The 20,533-nt window shown below is 50.4% G+C and overlaps 1 protein-coding gene across 11 annotated transcripts in view; it reads left to right on the top strand.

The window, feature by feature from the left end:
- The window catches only part of WDR27 (WD repeat domain 27), a 144,395-nt gene that overhangs the window by 66,344 nt on the left and 57,518 nt on the right, over window positions 1-20,533 (top strand). For all 11 annotated transcript variants that reach the window (XM_059401452.1, XM_059401453.1, XM_059401455.1 and 8 more), the window contains 3 exons: window positions 2,506-2,603; window positions 3,497-3,599; window positions 16,542-16,640. In XM_059401452.1, the coding sequence (XP_059257435.1) occupies window positions 2,506-2,603; window positions 3,497-3,599; window positions 16,542-16,640 (300 nt within the window). The remainder of the gene's footprint in view (window positions 1-2,505; window positions 2,604-3,496; window positions 3,600-16,541; window positions 16,641-20,533) is intronic.

The raw sequence follows: 20,533 nt of genomic DNA, 5'->3' as shown, positions 1-20,533 counted from the left end.
CTCGCCTAGTACGTGACTCCCAGCTTCTGCTGCATGGCTCTCCACAGATTCTCTTTTTATCCCTGTGAATGCTTGTGGTTTTTTACTGGTTAGCTTCAGGAAACCGGCTATGCTGTAAGGTATCCTAACTCTGCCTTCCTGTTGAGCTAGGTCTGGGACTTGTTCCCACTCAGGGCCTTGCGCCATGCCCAGTGTCCGTGCGTGAGCTCTGGATGTGTGCTGGCCGGCTGGGGAACTGTCTGGATGTTAGAATTACAAGGTGTCTTGACCTTGTCATTGTTAGTGGACTGTTAAGCTCTCTTGAGAGGCGTAGCTGGGTGGCCACGAGTGGATTCCTCTGTCATGTTTCTCACCTGAAATGGGTATAAAACAGTTTACGCCTCATAAGTTTGTTAAGAGGATGAAATGTTCAGTGTTTAGAATGCTGTTGGCACAGAATTAAGACTCTGTTAGTCTGTTGTTGGGTTTATGTAAACCTTCATTTCCTATTTGTAACTGAGGAATGACCTTGACGTCCATGCACACTGCGAGGATAAATGCTTTCAGATGTACTTTATTACGTTTTTCTCTCTTTTTAAAAAAGATTTTATTTATTTATTTGACAGAGAGAGACCACAAGTAGGCAGAGAGGCAGGCAGAGAGAGAGGGGGAAGCAGGCTCCCCGCTGAGCAGAGAGCCCGATGTGGGGCTCGATCCCAAGACCCTGGGGTCATGACCTGAGCCGAAGCCACTGAGGCACCCATGCACTGAGGCACCCACCCACTGAGGCACCCATGCATCACTTTATTACATTTTTCTTAATAATATGGATATTCTTGGCATGGAAGGAAGATGGACATTTTTTTCTTGTGTTATGTTGGTCACCATACAGTACGTCATTAGTTTTTGATGCAGTGTCCGAAGACTCATTGTTTGGGTGTAATTCACTGTTCTCCAAAGTGGCTGCACCAACTTGCATTCCCACCAACAGTGTAAGAGGGTTCCCCTTTTGAATAATTATTAATGATACACTTTAACCTTACGAACTGTTGGTGTATGTTTTTCACATATGAAATACCACTGAGAGTTATAAAAGTATGATGAAAGATCAAAACACTACAATATTAATACACCAAAAACTATTTTTAAAGTATAGATCATAATCCGTCTTCAATAAATTATCTGAAAGATGCTCTGAATGGGGCATTTGAAGTCTGAGATCAGTTATTAATGTACTGGTCATCACACCCAAAGCCCCCATGTGTCTCTGGCTGGGGTCACTTCAAGGACCCGCCTCTGATCCAATCGATCATCACCTCCCCTCACGCTGCACTCAGAAGGAAAGCCGAAGTGACAAAATACCTCCTGGAAAGAGCTGAACTACACTCCAGGTACAGAACCATGTTTGGACGCAAACCTTAAATAACTAGGGTTCATAACAATGTTCATCTTGGATATCCAAGATCTGTAAAGAACTTCTCGAACTCAAACGCAAAAAACAGATAATCATGTCAGAAAATGGGCAGAAGACATGAACAGACACTTCTCCAAAGAAGACATACAAATGGCTAACAGACACATGAAAAAATGTTCATCATCACTGGCCATCAGGGAGATTCAAATTAAAACCACATAGAGATACCACCTTACACCAGTCAGAATGGCAATAACAAGACAGTAAACATGTGTTAGAGAGGATGTGGAGAAACTGTTGGTGGGAATGCAAGTTGGTGCAGCCACTTTGGGAAACAGTGTGGAGATTCCTTAAGAAATTAAAACTAGATCTTCCCTAAGACCCTGCAATTGCACTACTGGGTATTTACCCCAGAGATACAGATGTCATGAAAAGAAGGGCCATCTGCACCCCAATGTTCATATCAGCAATGGCCACAGTCACCAAACTGTGGAAAGAACCAAGATGCCCTTCAACGGACGAATGGATCAGGAAGATGTGGTCCATATACACTATGGAGTATGATGCCTCCATCAGAAAGGACGAATACCCAACTTTTGTAGCAACATGGCGGGACTGGAGGAGATGATGCTGAGTGAAATAAGTCAAGCAGAGAGAGTCAATTATCATATGGTTTCACTTACTGTGGGGCATAAGGAATAACACAGAGGACAAGGGGTGTTAGAGAGGAGAAGGGAGTTGGGGGAAATTGGAAGGGGAGGTGAACCATGAGAGACTGTGGACTCTGAAAAACAACCTGAGGGGTTTGAAGGGGCGGGGGGTGGGAGGTCGGGGTACCAGGTGGTGGGTATTATGGAGGGCACGGATTGCATGGAGCACTGGGTGTGGCGCATAAACAATGGATCTTGGAACACTGAAAAAATTTAAAAAGGCTAAAAAACCCCAGAATTCTTCAAAAGGATATTTTTGGAGACCAGTTCTGAAATTGATATAAATAAGAAAAATCTTTGCGTCTGTTTCTTACTTGACATTCACTGTTGTTCGTCATCATTGCATGGTTTATGAATTCAGCCTCTAAAGAGCACGTCTCGTTTCCTCCCCTTCGACCCTAGGGATCGTCATCCACGACCCTGCAGCCGCTGCTGTATAACCTGTTTGCCACCACAGCTGCTGGGGACGGCATGAAGCTATGGGACGTGAGAACCCTGAGGTGAGGCCCGTTCCAGCCTGCAGGCCACAGGTGGGGGTACACTGGGGCACAAGGGCTCAGTGCCTGTGAACTCAGTTTGACATCTTTTTCCAAATACGGCGTGATTGTGGTGAACCCGTTCCCGCTGACGCATCTAAGAGAAGCCTGACTTATACACAGAACAGGTCATAGCAATTTGGAATGCTAACGGGAGAGGTGCTGGGCTTTCCTGTCTGTGCGTGTGCCCTGTGCCCTGAGGGTCAGAGATGCATGGAGGGGGCAGGCCATGAGATGCTTCTAAGCGACAGTGATGCCAGTGCACGTATCAGGCCGTTCCTGTTCTGTTACGGGGAGTGACCACTGAACAGCGCATGTAGCCGAGTGTCAGCAATGCTCGTGTGTGCGCCTGCACACGGCTGGGTCGCAGGAGCGGCGTGGACAGTGTCCCCGCTCTCCTCTGTAATGGCAAGGTGGGGATAAAAGGCCCTGTGACGTGTGGGGGCGTGATCCCAGGGGCCGGCTCTGGCGGGGGCTCGTGTGGCATCCTGGAGCCCCCGGAGCCCAGCCCCGTGCTGGCCCACGCTGACGCAGGCTTTCCTGGATCTGCCCCCCGCCCCCGTCTGTAACACTTTGTGGGTGGTTGGCCAGAGCACCTGACCTGCTTGAGAGAGCACTGCGCCTGCCCAAGTCTTCGATCACTGATCCAAGTAATCTGCGGTTTGGAAATGGTTGTTTTCTATTTTGCATGTCCAGGACGGCCTGCTGGCCTTTGATGACTCGTGAGTGCAAGCCTCAGCACTGGTTCGCCGTTGTCGGGCAGACAGCCTGTCTGCCTGCACGTCAGCGTCCTTGGCCCCTTTGTGTTAAAATTAAAGAATCATGTTTTTCTCCTGGTGTTTCTCCTTTTCCTATAGATGCGAGCGCTGTTTTGAGGGACATCCAAACCACGGATACCCCTGTGGGATTGCCTTCAGCCCATGCGGACGCTACGTGGCTTCTGGTGCGGACGACAGACACGTAAGTGCCACCACGGCGCGTCGCTTCGTCTTCAGTCCTGACCCCCTAGGCTCATTCTTGTGGAGACAGTTTATAAGCACAAACACCTTTAAGTGTGACGTGAGAGCTGTGACCGGCCCTCCTGTGTTAATTTTGGTGAGGCTTGATTTTTTAACCCCCAGTCACACGTTAATTTATTTCTTTATCCATTTATCCGTCATGGCACAAGTTGTGTACCGCGTGGAAGGAGTCGCTGCACGCTGCTCTCCTGCGGATCACCAGGTAGCAGCAGTAATGAGTAAAGACCAGATCCGAGGTTTTCACCGGGAGTGTTTCTTTTGGATATCTTCGGGAACAATGTACTGATTTTATTGTTCGTTTTTCTGACTTTCCAGAGAGGCGCTTTTATTGGTTTGTAGGGCTTGGGAAGGGGAAGGACGCAGGGAAAGGGACTTGCAGAATCGGCCCTGGGACGGCGAGGACCTGGCAGGGTCCGGGCCACAGTCTCCCGTGCGTCCTGGCGGTCACTGCCTATCATGAGGGTGTCCTGCGTCTCCCGGTTGGCCACTTTGGGCCTGATGCACAGGCCCTGGTGACGTCTCAGCCCCGGGCCGGCTCCCTCACGCTGCGGTAGCTCTGCCACGGGTTCCCTTGGGGCCGATCTGTTCGCAGATGTGCAGTGTCGTCGCGAGGAGCCGCCATGTGGGGGTGTCCCCGATCAGCCCGCACTGCAGATCTGGTCACGGGTGGTGCTGGAGGGGAGAGCCGGGCGCCCCGCCTCCGCAAGCAGTGGTCCAGTTCGCTGTCTGACGGGGTGGTCACTGTGGTGCCGCGGCCGCTGCTGGTCATCGTACTTGTTCGCCGGCGGCCCGGCGGACCCCGTCCTCGGCGGCTCTCAGGCTGCTCACGGCCCCTCCCCTGCCGAGGTGGTTGTGTGGCTGCGTGTAGGGGTGAGACGAGCAGACACACGCGGGCTCCAGCTCGCTTGACTCTGTTTCCCTGAGCAAAAGCGACGCCACCCCGGTTCAGCTGTGCTCACCGAGCCGCTCAGTGAGCGGCCCCGAGACCCTAGAGCCACACGGGCAGCTCGGTCCTCCCTCCCGCCGCTCGGTCTCGGGGTGCAGCTGCTCAGACAGAGCATGGGGCCTCTTTACTGGACGGGGTCACGGGCGGGGCTGTTCTGCTGTCCTGGGCCACGTTCCACTCTGCCAGCACCGGCTGGTCAGAAGGACACCCGTCCCTGGGCTCGGCCACGAGGTTGCGTGACCCCGGGGGCCGCTCCTGGACGCCTCCTGGAGAGCTTGTGGCCGCAGGCGGCAGGCAGGTGCTTCCTGCTTTCATCGTTGTCTGCCGGAGGACCCGTTTTTCTCTCTGCCCCCGCCTGTGGCTTCTCATACCCTTCACCATCGGGTCCTTCTGCGCCGGTTTGTCGCGGTTCGGAGAACGTGTGTGATTGTCCGAGAGTCGAACGCCAGTTCCGACACTGTGACTGTGTGGCTGGCAGTGCACTCCTCCAGCAGAATCTCCAGCCCTCACTTTCTGACACTTGGATCTGTCCACACTTCGAAGTTTTCTGTCAGTGCTGATCTCACCGTCAGGGACCCAGTCCCCGGGCGCTGAAGGTGCCAGCAGGAACGCCCACATCTCTGAGCGCCAGACTCCTGCCTCAGGTTCTTACCTGATGGCAGATTGGTTTTCTGCTGCTTCCTCCTGTGGGGCACAGCTCCTGTGGAGCCTGCCAATCTGAAGTCAAGGTGTTGGAGGGTTGGTTCCTCCTGGGGGCCCCGACGAACTGTCCGCCCCCATCCCCTCCTGACGTTCGTCTGCTGGTGGGCATCTTGGTTCCTTCCGCAGTTTGGCTCTGGGAGATAATGCTGCTATGAACATAGGGCTGCATGTCTCCCTTCAAATGGGTGTTTTTATATTCTTTGGGTGGTGCAATTACTGATCCATAGAGTAGTTCTACCTTTAACTTTTTGAGGAACCTCCACACTTTGCACCAGCTCGCATTCCCACGAACAGTACACGAGGCTCCCCTTTCTCCCCGTCCTCACCAGCACCTGTTGTGTCTTGCGTTGTTGATTCGAGCCGTTCTGTCAGTGTGAGGTGGGATCTCACTGTGGTTTTGATTCCATTTCCCTGGTGAAGAGTGATGCTGAGCATCTTTTCATGTGTCTGTTGGCCATCTGGATGTCTTCTTTGCAGAAATGTCTGTTCATGTCTTCTGCCAACTTTTTAATCGGACTGTTTGGCTTTTGGGTGTTGACTTGTATGGGTTCTTTAGAGACTGTGGACACCAGCCCTTCATTGGAGACGCCGTTCGCAGACATCTCCCATTCCGTAAGTTGTCTTTTACTTCTGTTGATGGTTTCCTTTGCTGTGCAGAAATTTTGATCTTGATTTTCCCCCACTAGTTTCATTTGGGCTTTGTTTCCCTTCCATCCGGAGACATATCAGGAAGGTTTTCTATGATTGATGTCAAAGAGATAACTGCCTATGTTTTCTTCTAGGAGTTTAATGGTTTCAGGTCTCACATTGAGGTCTTTCATCCATTTTGAGTCTATCTTGGGGTGAGGTATAAGAGAATGGTCCAGTTTCAGTTTTCTGCATGTGGCTGTCCTGTGTTCCCAGCATCATTTATGGAAGAGACTGTCGTCTTTCCATTGGACATTCTATCCTGCTTCGTTGGAGATTAATTGACCGTATAATCATGGGTTTATTCCTGGGCTCTCTGGTCAGTTCCACTGATCTGGGAGTCTGTGTTTGTGCCCATACTGTCCTGTTGTGTTCGTTCCACCCTTGTAGTAGATCTTAGGATCTGGGGTTGTGATACCTCCAGTGTTGTTTTTCTTTTTCAAAATTGCTTTGATTTTTCTTTTTAATAATTTCAATTAGCCAGCATGTAGTACATCATTACTTTTGATGTACTGTTCAGTGATTCACCGGTTGTGCGTAACACCCCGTGTTCACTCGTCACACACCTCACTGCACACGTCGAGTTCCCTCCTTCACGCCCATCGCCTGACTACCCCGTCCCTCCGCCCTCCCTTCTGTAATCCTCAGTGTGTTTTCTGGAGTCAAGAGTCTCTCATGGTTAGTCTATCTCTCTCTGATTTCTTCCCATTCAGGCTTCTCTCCCTGCCTCTGTGGGCCCCACGCTGTTCCTTATGTTCCGCGAGTGAGTGAAACCTCGTGATTGTCTTTCTCTGCCTGACTGACTTCACTTAGTGTGATCCCTTCCAGAGCCATCTGCAGATTCAGCGCAGTTCCTACCAGAATACCAACAACATTTTTCACAGAACTAGAATAATCCTAAAATTTGTATGGAACCACAAAAGACCCCAAATTTCCAATGCAATTATTTTTAAGAAGGAAAAGACACTTTAAAGAAAAAATTAACAGAGATAGCACAAGTGGTGGGAGCAGCAAACACAGCGGGAGAGAGAAGCAGGCTTCCTGCTGACAGGGAGGCCGGTGTGCGGCCCAATCCCAGGACCCTGCGGTGATGACCTGGGCCAAAGGCAGACACACACAACCGACTGAGCCACCCGGGTGCCCAGGAAAAGACCCTTTATACTGCCAAAGGCTAAAACTCACAAGGAAAACATAATATCTATTCATCAATGAAGATAAACAGAAGAGCAAATTCGTAAAGCCGATATACAAGCACCGAAGCGGTAAGTAGCCAGACACCAATGATGGGACTTTAACAGATCCGTCTCTGTGCTCAGCGGACCAGCTGCACCAGCATGGTGAGGTTATGGATGGCGTGATCAGTCATTTATCATCTTATAGACGTGCAGAGCTGTGGTTGCACACCAACAAGGAAGGCACATCAGACACGGGAACATGAACCATATATGAATCCACAGAAAACACAGCAAATTACAACATGAGCAAAAATAGCACTCTCTCCATGATGCAGTCAGCCCGTAAATCGGTGATGAGACATAAAACAAGAGTTCCTGCTCTGTGCGAACAAAAGTTCTGTCGGGGAGCGCTGGGTTTAAAGATGTAAAACAAAATGAAATTGTAGTATCTTTTGAAAACAATGATACTCCCAGCATGATATTTCAGTGTCTCTGGAGTATAATAGAGCAGTGCTTGGAGGAGATTTTAGGGAAGGGACAGTAGGTGAAGTAACTCTGTCTGTAAAGCAAAATAATTAAGTAGGACATTGCTTGAGATGAAAGACAGAAGAGACAATACTGACTTTTAAAAAACACAAATTACGAAATCAACTTCGGCTAACCCACATTTTTGAGACAGAGCTTAATATATAATTAATAACAAATGATGAGGGGAGAATGGAACAGAGGAACCTCTGAAAGTTGGGAGAATGCTTTTCAGTGTATGCTAATAAACATGAAAGGCATATAAAAATGGATGAGTTAACATAACACAATAAGAAATAAGAATTAGTGGATGACTTGCAGGAAATACATCAGAATTTTCCCAAAAGACAAATGAACAGATTAGTTTTTATAGAATAGAAAAAAAAAATTCCGAGAGTGTTTCTGCAAAAAAGTACTAGACCCAGATGATTTCTCAGGGGACTTTACCAAACTTGTAAAATCAGAAATTCGAAACTCTTGAAGACAAATAAGGAAAGCTTCCAGATCATTTTTTTGAAACGAACATAACCGATAGGAATACTTGATAAAATTTCAGAGAAAATCTACATTTTACTTATAAATTCAAAAATCTTAAGTGAGATAGGAATAAACAGAATCTGACCACACGTTTACAATAATTTATCAATGCTCATGAGATTCCAGGACGGCTCAGTATTGAGGAAGCCATCAGCCACTGTAATGAGATGGTGTCATCGTTTTCACATATGCAGAAAAGCCATTCCAGCACAAGTCCCCATTCATTTCATACAAAACATCCCTTACGGGATAAACGTGTGGACGCTTGTTTTAAATGATAAAACACTTGTTCACATGCCAGCCTCTTACAGGACAACAGCCGAGGCATCCTCTGATCAGGAACAAAGCAAGGATGCCCATGAGCCCCACCACTGTTTCATGGAGCAAGATACGAGAGACAGTTGTAACTGAAAAGGAAGAGTTGAAACTGTCATTATTCATGGGTGGTAAGATTACATGGTCGTTATTAACAGTGAAGTCAGTCAGGAAAGTGTTGACGGGAGGATTTGAATTACTGTCTGGAATTTCATGGTCTTTACCTATGAAAACAATGATCGGTGAGAGATATGATAACGAGGAGAATCCATTTAAAAGACGCTTAAGAAGAATAAAATGTGGGGCGCCTGGGTGGCTCAGTGGGTTAAGCCTCTGCCTTCAGCTCAGGTCATGATCTCAGGGTCCTGGGATCGAGCCCCGCATCGGGCTCCATGCTCAGCAGGGAGTCTGCTTCTCTCTCTCTCTGCCTGCTTCTCTGTCTACTGTGATCTCTGTCTGTCAAATAAATAAATAAAATCTTTAAAAAAAAAAAAAAAAGAAGAAGAAAATGTCCAGGCATAAACCTAATAAGAACTCTGCAAAACGTGTATGAAGAAAACTTAGTTTTTCCCCAGAAATGTAGACTTGAAAAAATGCAGTGTCTTGACTTTTCTTACATAGGATAATTCTGTCTCACAAAGAAATTGGTTCTCTGTAGGTAAATTGTAAACTTAACACTTTTGCAACAAAAACTGAACAGGTTTTCCTGTAGATAGTCACATTGTAAAATTATTTCAGAAAGCAAAGAAGTAACAATTGTTAAGACACTCTGGAAAAAAGCATTATGTTGGGAGCAGAGAATCTTGCTTCACCAGCTTTCAAAAACATTGTTAGAAGGTCTCTAATTAAAACAGTGCACGGGGCGCCTGGGTGGCTCAGTCCATTAGGTGTCCGACCCTTGGATTGGGCTCAGGTCATGACCTGTGGGTCCTGGGGTCCAGCCCCGGCTCTGTGCTCAGCAGGGAGTCTGCGGGTGGACTCTCTCCCTCTCCTCCTGCTTGTGTGTGTCCTCTCTCTCCCTTGCTCTTTCTCAAAACACATCAATCTGTAAAACAGCCAGCGTGGAACGGCTGCGCACACATGAGAACGGGGTCCTCACGAGCACCGGCCACTGCTTCCAGCCCTCCTGCACGAGCTTGCAGAGCCCCCACCTGCCATTCCCTCTGACGGGCACCACAGTTCCCTGAAAGATGAGCTGCTTTCAGGTCAGTGGCAAAAAGATGAGCCAGGGGCGTCTCGTGCCAAAAGTAAAGGAAGAAATCGAGGAGTGATGGGTCAGGTCGCGGCCGCCGGGAGCAGCACCAGACCGTCGTCCAGAGAAGGCGCCACGGAGCACCGAGGGAGTCCTGACAGTAACTGATTTTAAAACCTTGCATATCTAGGTTCTTTCCACAGTTTGGCGACCGTGGCCATTGCTGCTGTGAACATTGGGGTACAGATGGCCCTTCTTTTCACGACATCTGTATCTTTGGGGTCAATACCCAGGAGTGCAATTGCAGGGTCATAGGGAAGTTCTATTTTTAATTTCTTGAGGAATCTCCACACTGTTCTCCAAAGTGGCTGCACCAACTTGCATTCCCACCAACCGTGGAAGAGGGTTCCCCTTTCTCCACATCCTCTCCAGCACATGTTGTTTCCTGTCTTGTTGATTGTGGCCATTCTGACTGGTGTAAGGTGGTATCTCAGTGTGGTTTTAATTTGAATCTCCCTGAGGACTAGTGATGATGAACATTTTTTCATGTGTCGGATAGCCATTTGTATGTCTTCATTGGAGAAGTGTCTGTCCATATCTTGTGTGATATGATTGTCTGTTTTGTGAGTGTTGAGTTTGAGGAGTTCATTATAGATCCTGGATATCAACCTTTTGTCTGTACTGTCATTTGCAAATATCTTCTCCCATTCCGTGGGTTGCCTCTTTGTTTTCTTGACTGTTTCCTTTGCTGTGCAGAAGCTCTTGATCTTGATGAAGTCCCAAAAGTTCATTTTTGCTTTTGTTTCCTTTGCCTTTGGAGACATATCTTGAAAGAAGTTGCTGTGGCTGATATCGAAGAGATTCCTGCCTATGTTCTCCTCTAGGATTCTGATGGATTCCTGCCTCACATTGAGGTCTTTTATCCATTTTGAGTTTATCTTTGTGTATGGTGTAAGAGAATGGTCCAGTTTCATTCTTCTACATAGAGCTGCCCAGTTTTCCCAGCACCATTTAACACTCCAAAAGGAGTAACTAAAAGCAAACAAAAAGCAAACAAAGCCTGACCAGTTCCCATTTGGAGGTGACTGGGGCAGCGGTCCCTCACTCAGAATCATGTTCTTTTAAGGGAAATAATTCAGCAACTGTCTTGCCTTTCCTGTTTGGACACTGATACCCTCTTTGAAGAAGAAAAGTTATTTTCTTAGGAAACCATTCCAGACAAATGGGATGAGTGGCAGAGTTAGAATATTCCCCTCTGGCAATCTCAAAGTAATTGACTTTGGCGAGTGTCCTCAGTAGATGACATGATCAGATAAAGTCAATGGTCCCTAGACAGCTCGAAGAGACGTCTCTCCAAAGAAGACATAGTAGTGGCCTGCAGGTTCATCATGCTTCATCAGGGAAATTCAAGCCAAAAGCAGTGACACATCACCTCACAGCTGCTAGGATGGCCATCCTTGAAAATCCGGGAGATAAATGTCGGCAAGCATGTGGGGAAATTGGAATCCTTTTGCACAGCTAGTAGGGATGTAAGTTGGTGCAGCCACTCTGGAAAATAGTGTGGAGGTTCCTTAAAAAATTAAAAATAGAATTACCATAGGGTCCAGTAATCCCACTCCTGGGTGTTCATCCAAAAGAATTGAAATCAAGAGCTTGAAGAGACATTTGCTCTCCTGTGTTACTGCAAAATTATTCACAATAGCCAAGATGTGCAAATGCCCCAAATGTTTATTAATGGATGAATAAGAAAATTTGGCAAATACGCGTAGTGGAATGCTGTTCAACTTTAAGAGAAGGGAGCCCTACCATTCGCAATGAAGTAGATGAACCCGGGGGATTTTCTACCAAGTGAAATACGCCCGGCCCAGAGGACAGGTACTGCATGGCTCTATTTCTGTGAAGATTCTGAAACAGTTGCACTCACAACGCAGGGAAGTGGACTGGTAGCTGGCAGCCAGGACAGGCCTTGGGGAGACAGACGTTGGTCAAAGGCACAGAATATCGGGTATGCAGGACGAGTCTGGAGCTGTCGAACCCAGGTCCACAGTCAGCAGCACCACACCTGCACTTGCACGTTAATAGACCTCATGGGAAATGTTCTCACTCAGTTAACAAACAGGCTGATGGACGTTCTCCAAGGACGTCGTGCCATCCGTCACACCCAGCCCTCCTTACCGACATTAGCATCATTCAGCGTGCGCTACGTTAGACGGTATGGGCATTCCTAGAGATATTTTGGGACACATCTCGCTAATAATCACCATAAAGTATTCTTATGAAAAATCAGTAGAAGCTGGAACTGAATTGAGTCTTTGTAGATAATTTCTGGCTTAGGGCACATACACAGGGTGATGGAGCCATTGGAAGACATTATACAGAGGGGAGCAGACAAGTCCTGAGTGGAACATTCTTCAGGACACTGACCCCTTGTCTTCAGCGAGTCTCTGGCATGGGGGAAAGGATTGCTCCAAACAGCCGTGCTGGAGAGACGTAGCAGCCCCATGCGGACCCTGCTGGAGGCCTGCATGCAGGGACACTTGTGGACGCCGGCAGTGTGCTCTGACTGGACTCTCCAGACTTCCTCTGTTTCATCTGGGTACAAAACAGCAGCTCAAACATGCGCCCAATGTCTGTGTTTCTAGAAATCCTCACAAAGTACGGGGCATATCATCGTAGCAATTTGCTAAAAACGCTTCACAATCCTCAGTCACAAAAATTAAAAGGACAAAAGTAAAGAACAAACGTTTGGCAGGTGGACGAGCGGAGCGGGATCTCGACAATGTTGGCTTTGGGGTATGCATGTATGGGCGGGTTATGTAATTCCCCATACTTTTGTATATATCTGACATTTTTCATAATAAAGCCAAGCACAGACTTTGGAAACAGAAGCAGACACGAGACCTGGGTTTTTCCATTGTGCGAGCCCTGCTGTGCCGGAGGAGGACCCTCAGGTTCGACGGAGGCGGGCTCTGTGTCCCAAGCCCAGACCCGTGGGATTTCCTCTGCAGCGGTGTGCAGTGATGGCTGCTGTGGGTTGAGGTGGGCTCTGGAGCTGCGTTCCGGGACACTGGCTTGAATCTCACCTTCTAGACAGATGCAGTCAGACTGTGGTGGCTCTGTCAGGGTGTTGCCAATGGCACAAGGATCCAAGCGGCGTTGTTGCCAGGTCCTCTGCCCCGACGTGTGATCACATTCTTGAAGAATGAAAAACAGGTCCCTCGAGATGACTGGTTATGTAAGTGGTCTTAGGTCCAAGGACGCTGGCAGAGTTAGAACGCGGATGACAACTCATGCAGGACTCCGCTGGGTGGGCAGCTGGCGGTCCACACCATGCCAGGGACCCCCTGCGTGGCTCTGCCAGACCACGGTGAGGTCTCTCCAAACCTGAGGGTGAGCCCAGAGTCCCACCAGTAACGTCCATTGTTCACGTGCTGGTGGCTCCGTGTGCCAAAATCCAGGGCTTCCTGACGGAGTCTTGGCCTCTGCTGAAGTGGGCAGCAGTTCTGTCCTCGTGGGATTAAATAAGGCTGGGGGCTGAAGCTGGGACCCCTGGGCCTTCTGAGAAAACTGTAATTCGTGTGTGTGTGGGAACCAGAAAGGCAGTGATCTGAAGCAGCACGCACAGTTCTGGGAAACATTGCTTCTGGAAACACTTAAAAAAACACAAAAAACCAAAGTGAATGAGCATCTTCCCCTGCGGACAGCATCACCGCTGTTGGGAAGCTTCTGGAATGCGCATTAACTTGCGTTTGCAGTGCCTTTCCCTTATTCTGTGCAGAAAATCCAGGCAGTGCGCGGCGAAGGACATGGTAAGAGTAACGTGAGACGAGAAAGTGGAAAGTGAAAGCAGCTTCATCTTGGAGGACACGGTTCAACAGAACGGCAAAATGCTCGCACTGAACTGGTCAGAGCAGCACTCGGGCTGAAACACACGGCCCTTCTGCTTGTGACTTTAGTTGCAGAGTGACTGACTTCCTAAGGGTTATTGCAAGTTTTATTCATTTCACAGTACATTTTAGCTGGGGCTGGTTTCCCTTGGGTGGGGAGGACTAGCTTCATGAGTTTTGTTTTTTTTAAAAGATTTTATTTGACAGAAAGAGAACACAAGCAGAAGGAGGGGCAGAGGCAGAGGGAGAAGCAGGTTTCCCGCTGAGCAGAGAGCCAGATCCCAGGAGCCTGAGATCATGACCTGAGCCAAGGTAGAGGCTTCTCCGATGGATCCTGCCAGGCCCACCGGACTTAATGAAGCTAATTAAAACCTTGTGTTCTGCACAGGGACTGTAGTGGGCTGAGCTGTTATTCCTGTGTCCTCAGCATCAAACAGGTGCGTCTTGTGCATTGCCAGGAGACTGTGGCCACTGTTTGAAAGCGCAGCTGGTGGCAAGTATGTGTCTAATTAAGGATACTTCTGACATTTACAGCTGCCCACGGCTGCTTTTGTGTTGAAACCTGGCCACAACCAGAAAGATTAAGTGGATTCAGGAACCTTCCAGGCAAAAAGATGTTTCATTTAAAAGCGTTTTCATATGGAAAACAAAGGGCTGTCTCTTAAATGACCCTTATCTAGACACCTGTCATGATATCACAGCATCATTTTATCTGCTTTGTGAGATCCAGGGCCACAGCAGGGCCGTGCTGATTCCCACTCAAAATTCGGTAAACACGTAAGGAACCTCAGGAAGGACTTTGCGGACGCTGCTCTGAGAAAAAAGCACATGGCCCTCCAGAGCCCGTGCTCTCAGCGCCCGCCCACCCCTGTCGGCCTCCCGGCCCTGGCCTTCCTGGGGAGGGAGGGATAGGCGGCCCCCGTCTGCCTGTCCTCTCCGGCCGGCCCCCAGGTGCGTGGGCGCCGCTCTGTCCGGACCCTCTCTGTGCCTGCTGTTCTCCATCTCCATCTCCGGCCGTGTGAACCAGAGCCGCCACCGGCTTGTACTTGGCTGGCTGCTGTAACTGGAGTTGTGCCCACGCTGGCGAACCACGAAGCTGGTTCCTGAAGCTTTAGCCCTGCCAGCCCGATTCCCTCCCCTCCCGGCCTCTTTCCCGCTGTGTCTCGTTTCCTGAAACCCGGCTTCAGGCCCTTGCGCTTCCCTACCCCTTGGCTTCCTCACCGTTCCTGCTCGTCTCTCATCTCTGTCATAAGTTCATGGCCCAGGTCACAGGTCACCTTGATGTTGCGCACTGGCGGTCACCTAACTCTGGAGCGTGCAGAACGGGCTTCTGAGGCATTGGCTTCTCAGAGCACGGCGCCCCTTCCAGGGTGGTTTTCCCCGTGGAGACACCCCCGTGCTGAGATGTTTGCTCCTTGTGACTCTCTACGGGTTGGGATCCGGAGAGATTCAGGTGTGTGTGACCAGTGGATGCCTCCAAGAGTCCCGTTTTGTACTGGCACACGGTTTACATAGAGGACATGAAGTTGTGGTCGGTTCGCTTGTTTGAGGAGTTCTGTGCAGGTGTGTGTGGACGCTGCGTTCCCGTGGGCTGCCGCGGAGGAGCGAGGCCTGGTGTGGGTTTCAGCTCCCTGGAAACGGCCAGCGGGCGCTTGCACTGGCCGCACCACTGGCTAGTACGGCATCAAGGCTTTGGCGCCCACACGTGTGCACTGATGGCAGTGATGGAAACACGCCGAGCAGAGCAGGGTTCCGGTGAGGCCGCCACGGTGCTCCCGTGAGGGGCTGGGACTACGACTCGAGCAGCTGTGTGGCCTGGTGTCCTCGTGTGCAGAGCAGGGTGGGTGACGGCTGTGTCTTTGGAGGTGGGAGGATGGCACCAGGGCATCGGTGTGTGTGTCCGTGTGTCCGTGTGCAGGAGCCTGGGCGGTCCTTGTTGATGGTCACATGCGATGGGTGTGGGAGAGCTGTTGCCCTTGTGGGTCTCCGAACGGCGGATGTGGGGAGAGTCCGGGGTCCAGAAAGCCTTCAGTGTATGTACTGGTCATTTATTCTCTGCATGTGCTGCTTCCCCAGCGTGAATATGAAGGAATAGTCACTGAGGTGCCCCTAGAGGTCTTGCTTCTGCTACAATGTGGCATTTCTCTTTATTGCCAGTAGACTCCACAAAATACTTGTTTGCACTATTTGTTACTTAAAAATTCGAGTGGGGGGGCGCCTGGGTGGCTCAGTGGGTTAAGCCTCTGCCCTCGGCTCAGGTCATGATCTCAGGGTCCTGAGATCACGCCCTGTAGCGGGCTCTCTGCTCATTGGAGAACCTGCTTCCCCCTCTCTCTCTGCCTGCCTCTCTGCCCACTTGTGATCTCTGTCTGTCAATAAATAAATAAAATCCTAAAAAAAAAAAATTGGAGTGGATCTCTCATCTCTTACGTCAGTTCAGAATGGCACCCAGTCCCAGCCTTCTGTCCGTAAATTGGAGTGTCTGAAGGCATCTGTGTGTGTATTTACACACATATGTATCTTTTCACGTAGTAATACAACTAGAGAGGAGGGTACATTTTTACTTTTAGTTTTATCAGCATCCATACAAAATGTTCAAAGTATTTGAATTGCTCAAATTCCAGACTAATTAGCCAGAAGCAAAGAGTAGAAGGTCTTGTCAAGTTTACGGGAAAGGACAGCAGAACCCCACTTTGGGATCGCAGGCCAGGTTGGACTGTGGAGGCTTGAGGGGCTGCGGGTCCATGAATGCAGCGGGGACCTGACCAGGCGAGGAGGGGAAGGCACGCATTGTGGGGTCACTGGTCTGTCCGGGACCTGTGATGGCGATGTCACCCAGCCGTGGGGGTGCTGCCGCCGTGCGCCTTCCCGGACCGTTGGCGCTTTCAGCGTGGAATCCCGTGTGTTTGTCTTGCAGGTGTACATGTATGACGTGGGCTCGAGCACGTTTTCTCACAGACTGGCTGGACACACGGACACCGTCACTGGCGTGGCCTTCAGCCCGTCAGTCCCTCAGGTACGTCTGCTCGTCCACGCCGCATGAGGCTTTCCTCGCGTTTTCTGTATCTGCTGGCCTTTGTTTGGGTGAAATCCCGTCACGTGTAGGGTGACGTGCCCATCATCACGTGCAGGGACACCGACACGTGCGTCGTCATTGGGCGCACTTGCTCGTGGCTGCAGAGGACATGGGCGTGTCCACGGGCACTAGTGTGAACACGGTCGTTGGCGGCCCCAGAGCAGCTGAGGGAAGGGTGTAGAGAATTCGGGAGGAAGAGCAGGACCACAGAATTTAAAGACATTCGTGGAGTTAGGAGAAGGTTCAGGAAGAGGGCAGCGTAGGCCGCGGGTCGGTCAACGGGACTGTGCCGTCCTGCAGCAAAGCCTGACTGTTCGCGCTGGGGTGCGGCAAATATTGGGGGACGTCGGTTCAGAGGATAGCGTTACCGTGTGAGTGGGTCATCTGGCGGCGTGTGCACGGGTCCCCGCGTGAAAGAAGTGGGGCCGCCCTTCCCCCTCCCTTGCCCCCTGCCCCCCCATCCCCCACTCTGCCCACTGCTTCTGTCAGAGGCACCGTAGACACTCGGGCACACCTGGCTTTCAGTGACACTGGATGTCAGAGGCACGGATGCAACAGGCTGGCCGCGTCACTGACCACAGAGCCCCTGTCTGTGCCACGGAAGTCCTCACGTGGCTCGGCCTGGCGTCAGCCATGACGTAGCCGTGTGGTGGGGTCGTTCAGGTTCAAGTGTTCTCTGCACGTGTCAGGACACAAGGCCGTGCTGTGACGACCACGGGGGCCCGCTTTTCTGATTGGTCACACGTGTGGTCGTTCGCTGTCGGAGCGCTTGGATTGATGCTTGAATCCTCTCACTGCCCTGGCACCGGGCAGGTGAGCGAGGGTCCGGGAGGGAAGGGGCGCAGACTGTAGCCGGGGCGGGAGGTCAGTGGGGCCTGTGGCAGAGGGCGGGGTGCGGGGACCGCAGGCAGGGGTGAGGTCAGTGGGCCTGGAAATGCAGTATTGGCGTCAAAATGTCTGCATAACGGGATGAGAACGGCTCTGAACGGCTGACCGTTTCCCGCACAGTTCGCGGAAGCACGGGAGGCGAGGGGAGCAGGCTGTCCCCTGAGTGCTGATTCCTGACGTGGGGGGAGGGGAGCAGGCTGTCCCCTGAGCGCTGATTCCCGACGTGGGGGGAGGGGAGGTCGGGCCCAAGCTGGTTTTCTGGCTCTTCCTCTCGGGGAACTGGGTGGGCACACGGAACACGAATGAGCATTTTCAAACGTTAACGTGCGACACCGCAATTCACTTTATACAATTGCTGTTGAGTTTCCGGAATGGTGCTACAGCCCCCGCGCTCATTGTGTTTGCACATGCAAGTTCGTAACAAAAACCCTCGTTGTTCAAAAGTTTTGCATTTTGTCTGATCACAGCTCTCAGATCTGTGAATGCTTCTTCAACAGTGTCCTCGAGGTGTTTAAAAGTTTCTGTTTTTTAGTGTATTTGTTTGATTTTAAGACACACATTATCCCTTCACTAACATTTCCAAAACTAAAGCAAAACTCAGACTCCTGCTTCCTCTCAAGTGCGTGTCCTTCTGTTTACAAACTTGCTGGTACCCACCGACCGAAGTACCCGACTCGGCTTCTGTTCTATCAAATCGATTAAATGGTGCATCAAAACCACAATTTGATATTTGTATTTGTCAAATAAGACTCCTCTGAGTTCTAATCACATCAACATTCAACTGTTAACCTATTAACGTGTTAGGTTTTCAAGTGCATGTGTAGGCGCAGACATGCCCGAGCATGGTCGGAAGGCAGGGGTTCGAGTCTGCAGGCCGGGGAGCCCCGGTCAGCGGGGAGGGCGGGTCTGTGTCTCTGGGCGAGGGTGCCTCCTCCGTGTCCAGTCGGGCAGGATGCTGGACTCGTGCGGCGTGCTGCGTTCCTGGTGGGCACCTGTAATCATCCTCGCTCCTCACAAGAGGAGAAGAAAGAAACACCACCCCGGGCATGTGACGGGGGACACCACATGGCTGGGTTGGTGGCATGGGTGCAGTGGAGCCTGACAGCCCTAACCCCGCGACCGCAGTGGCTGCTTCCTCCACTCCCTGCCTCACCTTCCTGCATTTCTCCGTGGCTTGAAAGCTGGGTGACTGCCCTCGACTGGAATCGTGCTTGTGCTGGTCAGCCCTTTATTAACCTTTAAGCTTTTTCTCCTGGGTGTGTGGTCAGTCCCCGCCCTCCACGGTGGCCCTAGTGCTGGGTCATACTGGGGACGGTGCTGGACCTGCAGGTCCAGGGAGGAAACCCAGAGGTGCTCACACAGCCTAGGGCTGGGTGCCGTGACCCCAGCATCATGAGCTCATTAGGGCAGGGATCACGAAAGCCCTGCAGAGTCTGCTCTGGTGGGTCTGTGTCGCATCTGGGAACTTAATTTAAGGGCCTTGTCCCAAATGGCCGGATAGTACAGAGGAGGGTGCTGACCTTATGCCAGGGACTCAGCATGACTCGTGGAAAGGCAGGAGATGGATTGCTTGGCTAGATTTTTGTTAGATACATTTAATTATGAGAAGTATTATTCTCTCAAAATCAAAGTTTGGTTCTCTCAGAATACTGCTAGATATGGTTCAGGAAGTTGTGTTTTTCACCAGTGCTGTTGCTCAGTCATCAAAATAAGACTTGTGAGTCTTTTGGAAGAAGATTGCACTCGTACTGATGAAATTATTCTCACAAGGCGTGTGGCTAAGAGAGGACTCCGAAAATGAGCAGGAACCCTGGCAGCTCACAGGGAGCGTGGGCTCAGGCCCCAGAGACCGTGGCAGCATCTCACATCCTGCTGGGAAGGGCAGCCGAGTCCCCACGGCCCACGCTTGTCTCGAAGGCTGGGCCGTCAGCTTGCGGTCACTGTGCACACAGAGGCCACTTGGTGTACTTGTCCTAAGACACATCCATTCAGATATCACGCTGTTTAGGGTGGGAACGTGCACCCATCCCCAGTGATGTCCCTGGCTGGGACTGTGGCCGAGAGGTATGAGGAATCCAAACTCGGTGCTACAGAAGAGATAGGACAGGTGTGTGAGCTGATGGGTTCTGGTTGGAAGGGACGGGGCCACCAGTGACATGGGAAGTTCAGGAAGAAATATAGGGAAACTTTGGTTTAGCCGTGGCAGAAAGCTGCTCCGTGTGCAGACAAGTAGGTGCAACTTGTTGGAGTGGGTGACCGGAAGTCACAGACGTGTGACCGGAAGTCACAGATGTGCTTGTCATCATGTTATAGAACTTACTGTGTCAGTACTGTAATCATCAACTTCACCTTGTGTCCAGTATGATATTATAAGAGCACTGATGTAAGATAATATGAAAGCACTTTTTCTGGTCTGTAAGTCATATATTTACCTATTTAATTATTGTGTTATGTTAGTCACCATAAAATGCATCATTACTTTTTGATGCAGTGATTCAAGATTCATTGTTTCTGCAGCACCCCCAGTGCTCCGTGCAGTCCGTGCCCTCCTTAGTCCCCACCACCAGGCTCACCCAACCCCCACTCCTCTCCCCTCCAAAACCCTCAGATTGTTTTTCAGAGTCCACAGTCTCTCATGGTTCGTCTCCCCCTCCCATTTCCCCCAACTCACTTCTCCTCTCCATCTCCCCATGTCTTCTGTGTTATTCCTTATGCCCCACAGTAAGTGAAACCATGTGATAACTGACTCTCTCTGCTTGACTTATTTCACTCAGCATCATCTCCTCCAGTCCCGTCCATGTTGCTACAAAAGTTGGGTATTCGTCCTTTCTGATGGAGGCATCATACTCCATAGTGTATATGGACCACGTCTTCCTGATCCATTTGTCCGTTGAAGGGCATCTTGGTTCTTTCCACAGTTTGGCGACTGTGGAAAGAACCAAGAT

Source organism: Mustela nigripes, chromosome 5 (assembly GCF_022355385.1).
Source record: "Mustela nigripes isolate SB6536 chromosome 5, MUSNIG.SB6536, whole genome shotgun sequence".
In the NCBI taxonomy this organism is placed as follows: Eukaryota; Metazoa; Chordata; class Mammalia; order Carnivora; family Mustelidae; genus Mustela; species Mustela nigripes.
This window is presented reverse-complemented; position numbering and strand designations above follow the sequence as displayed.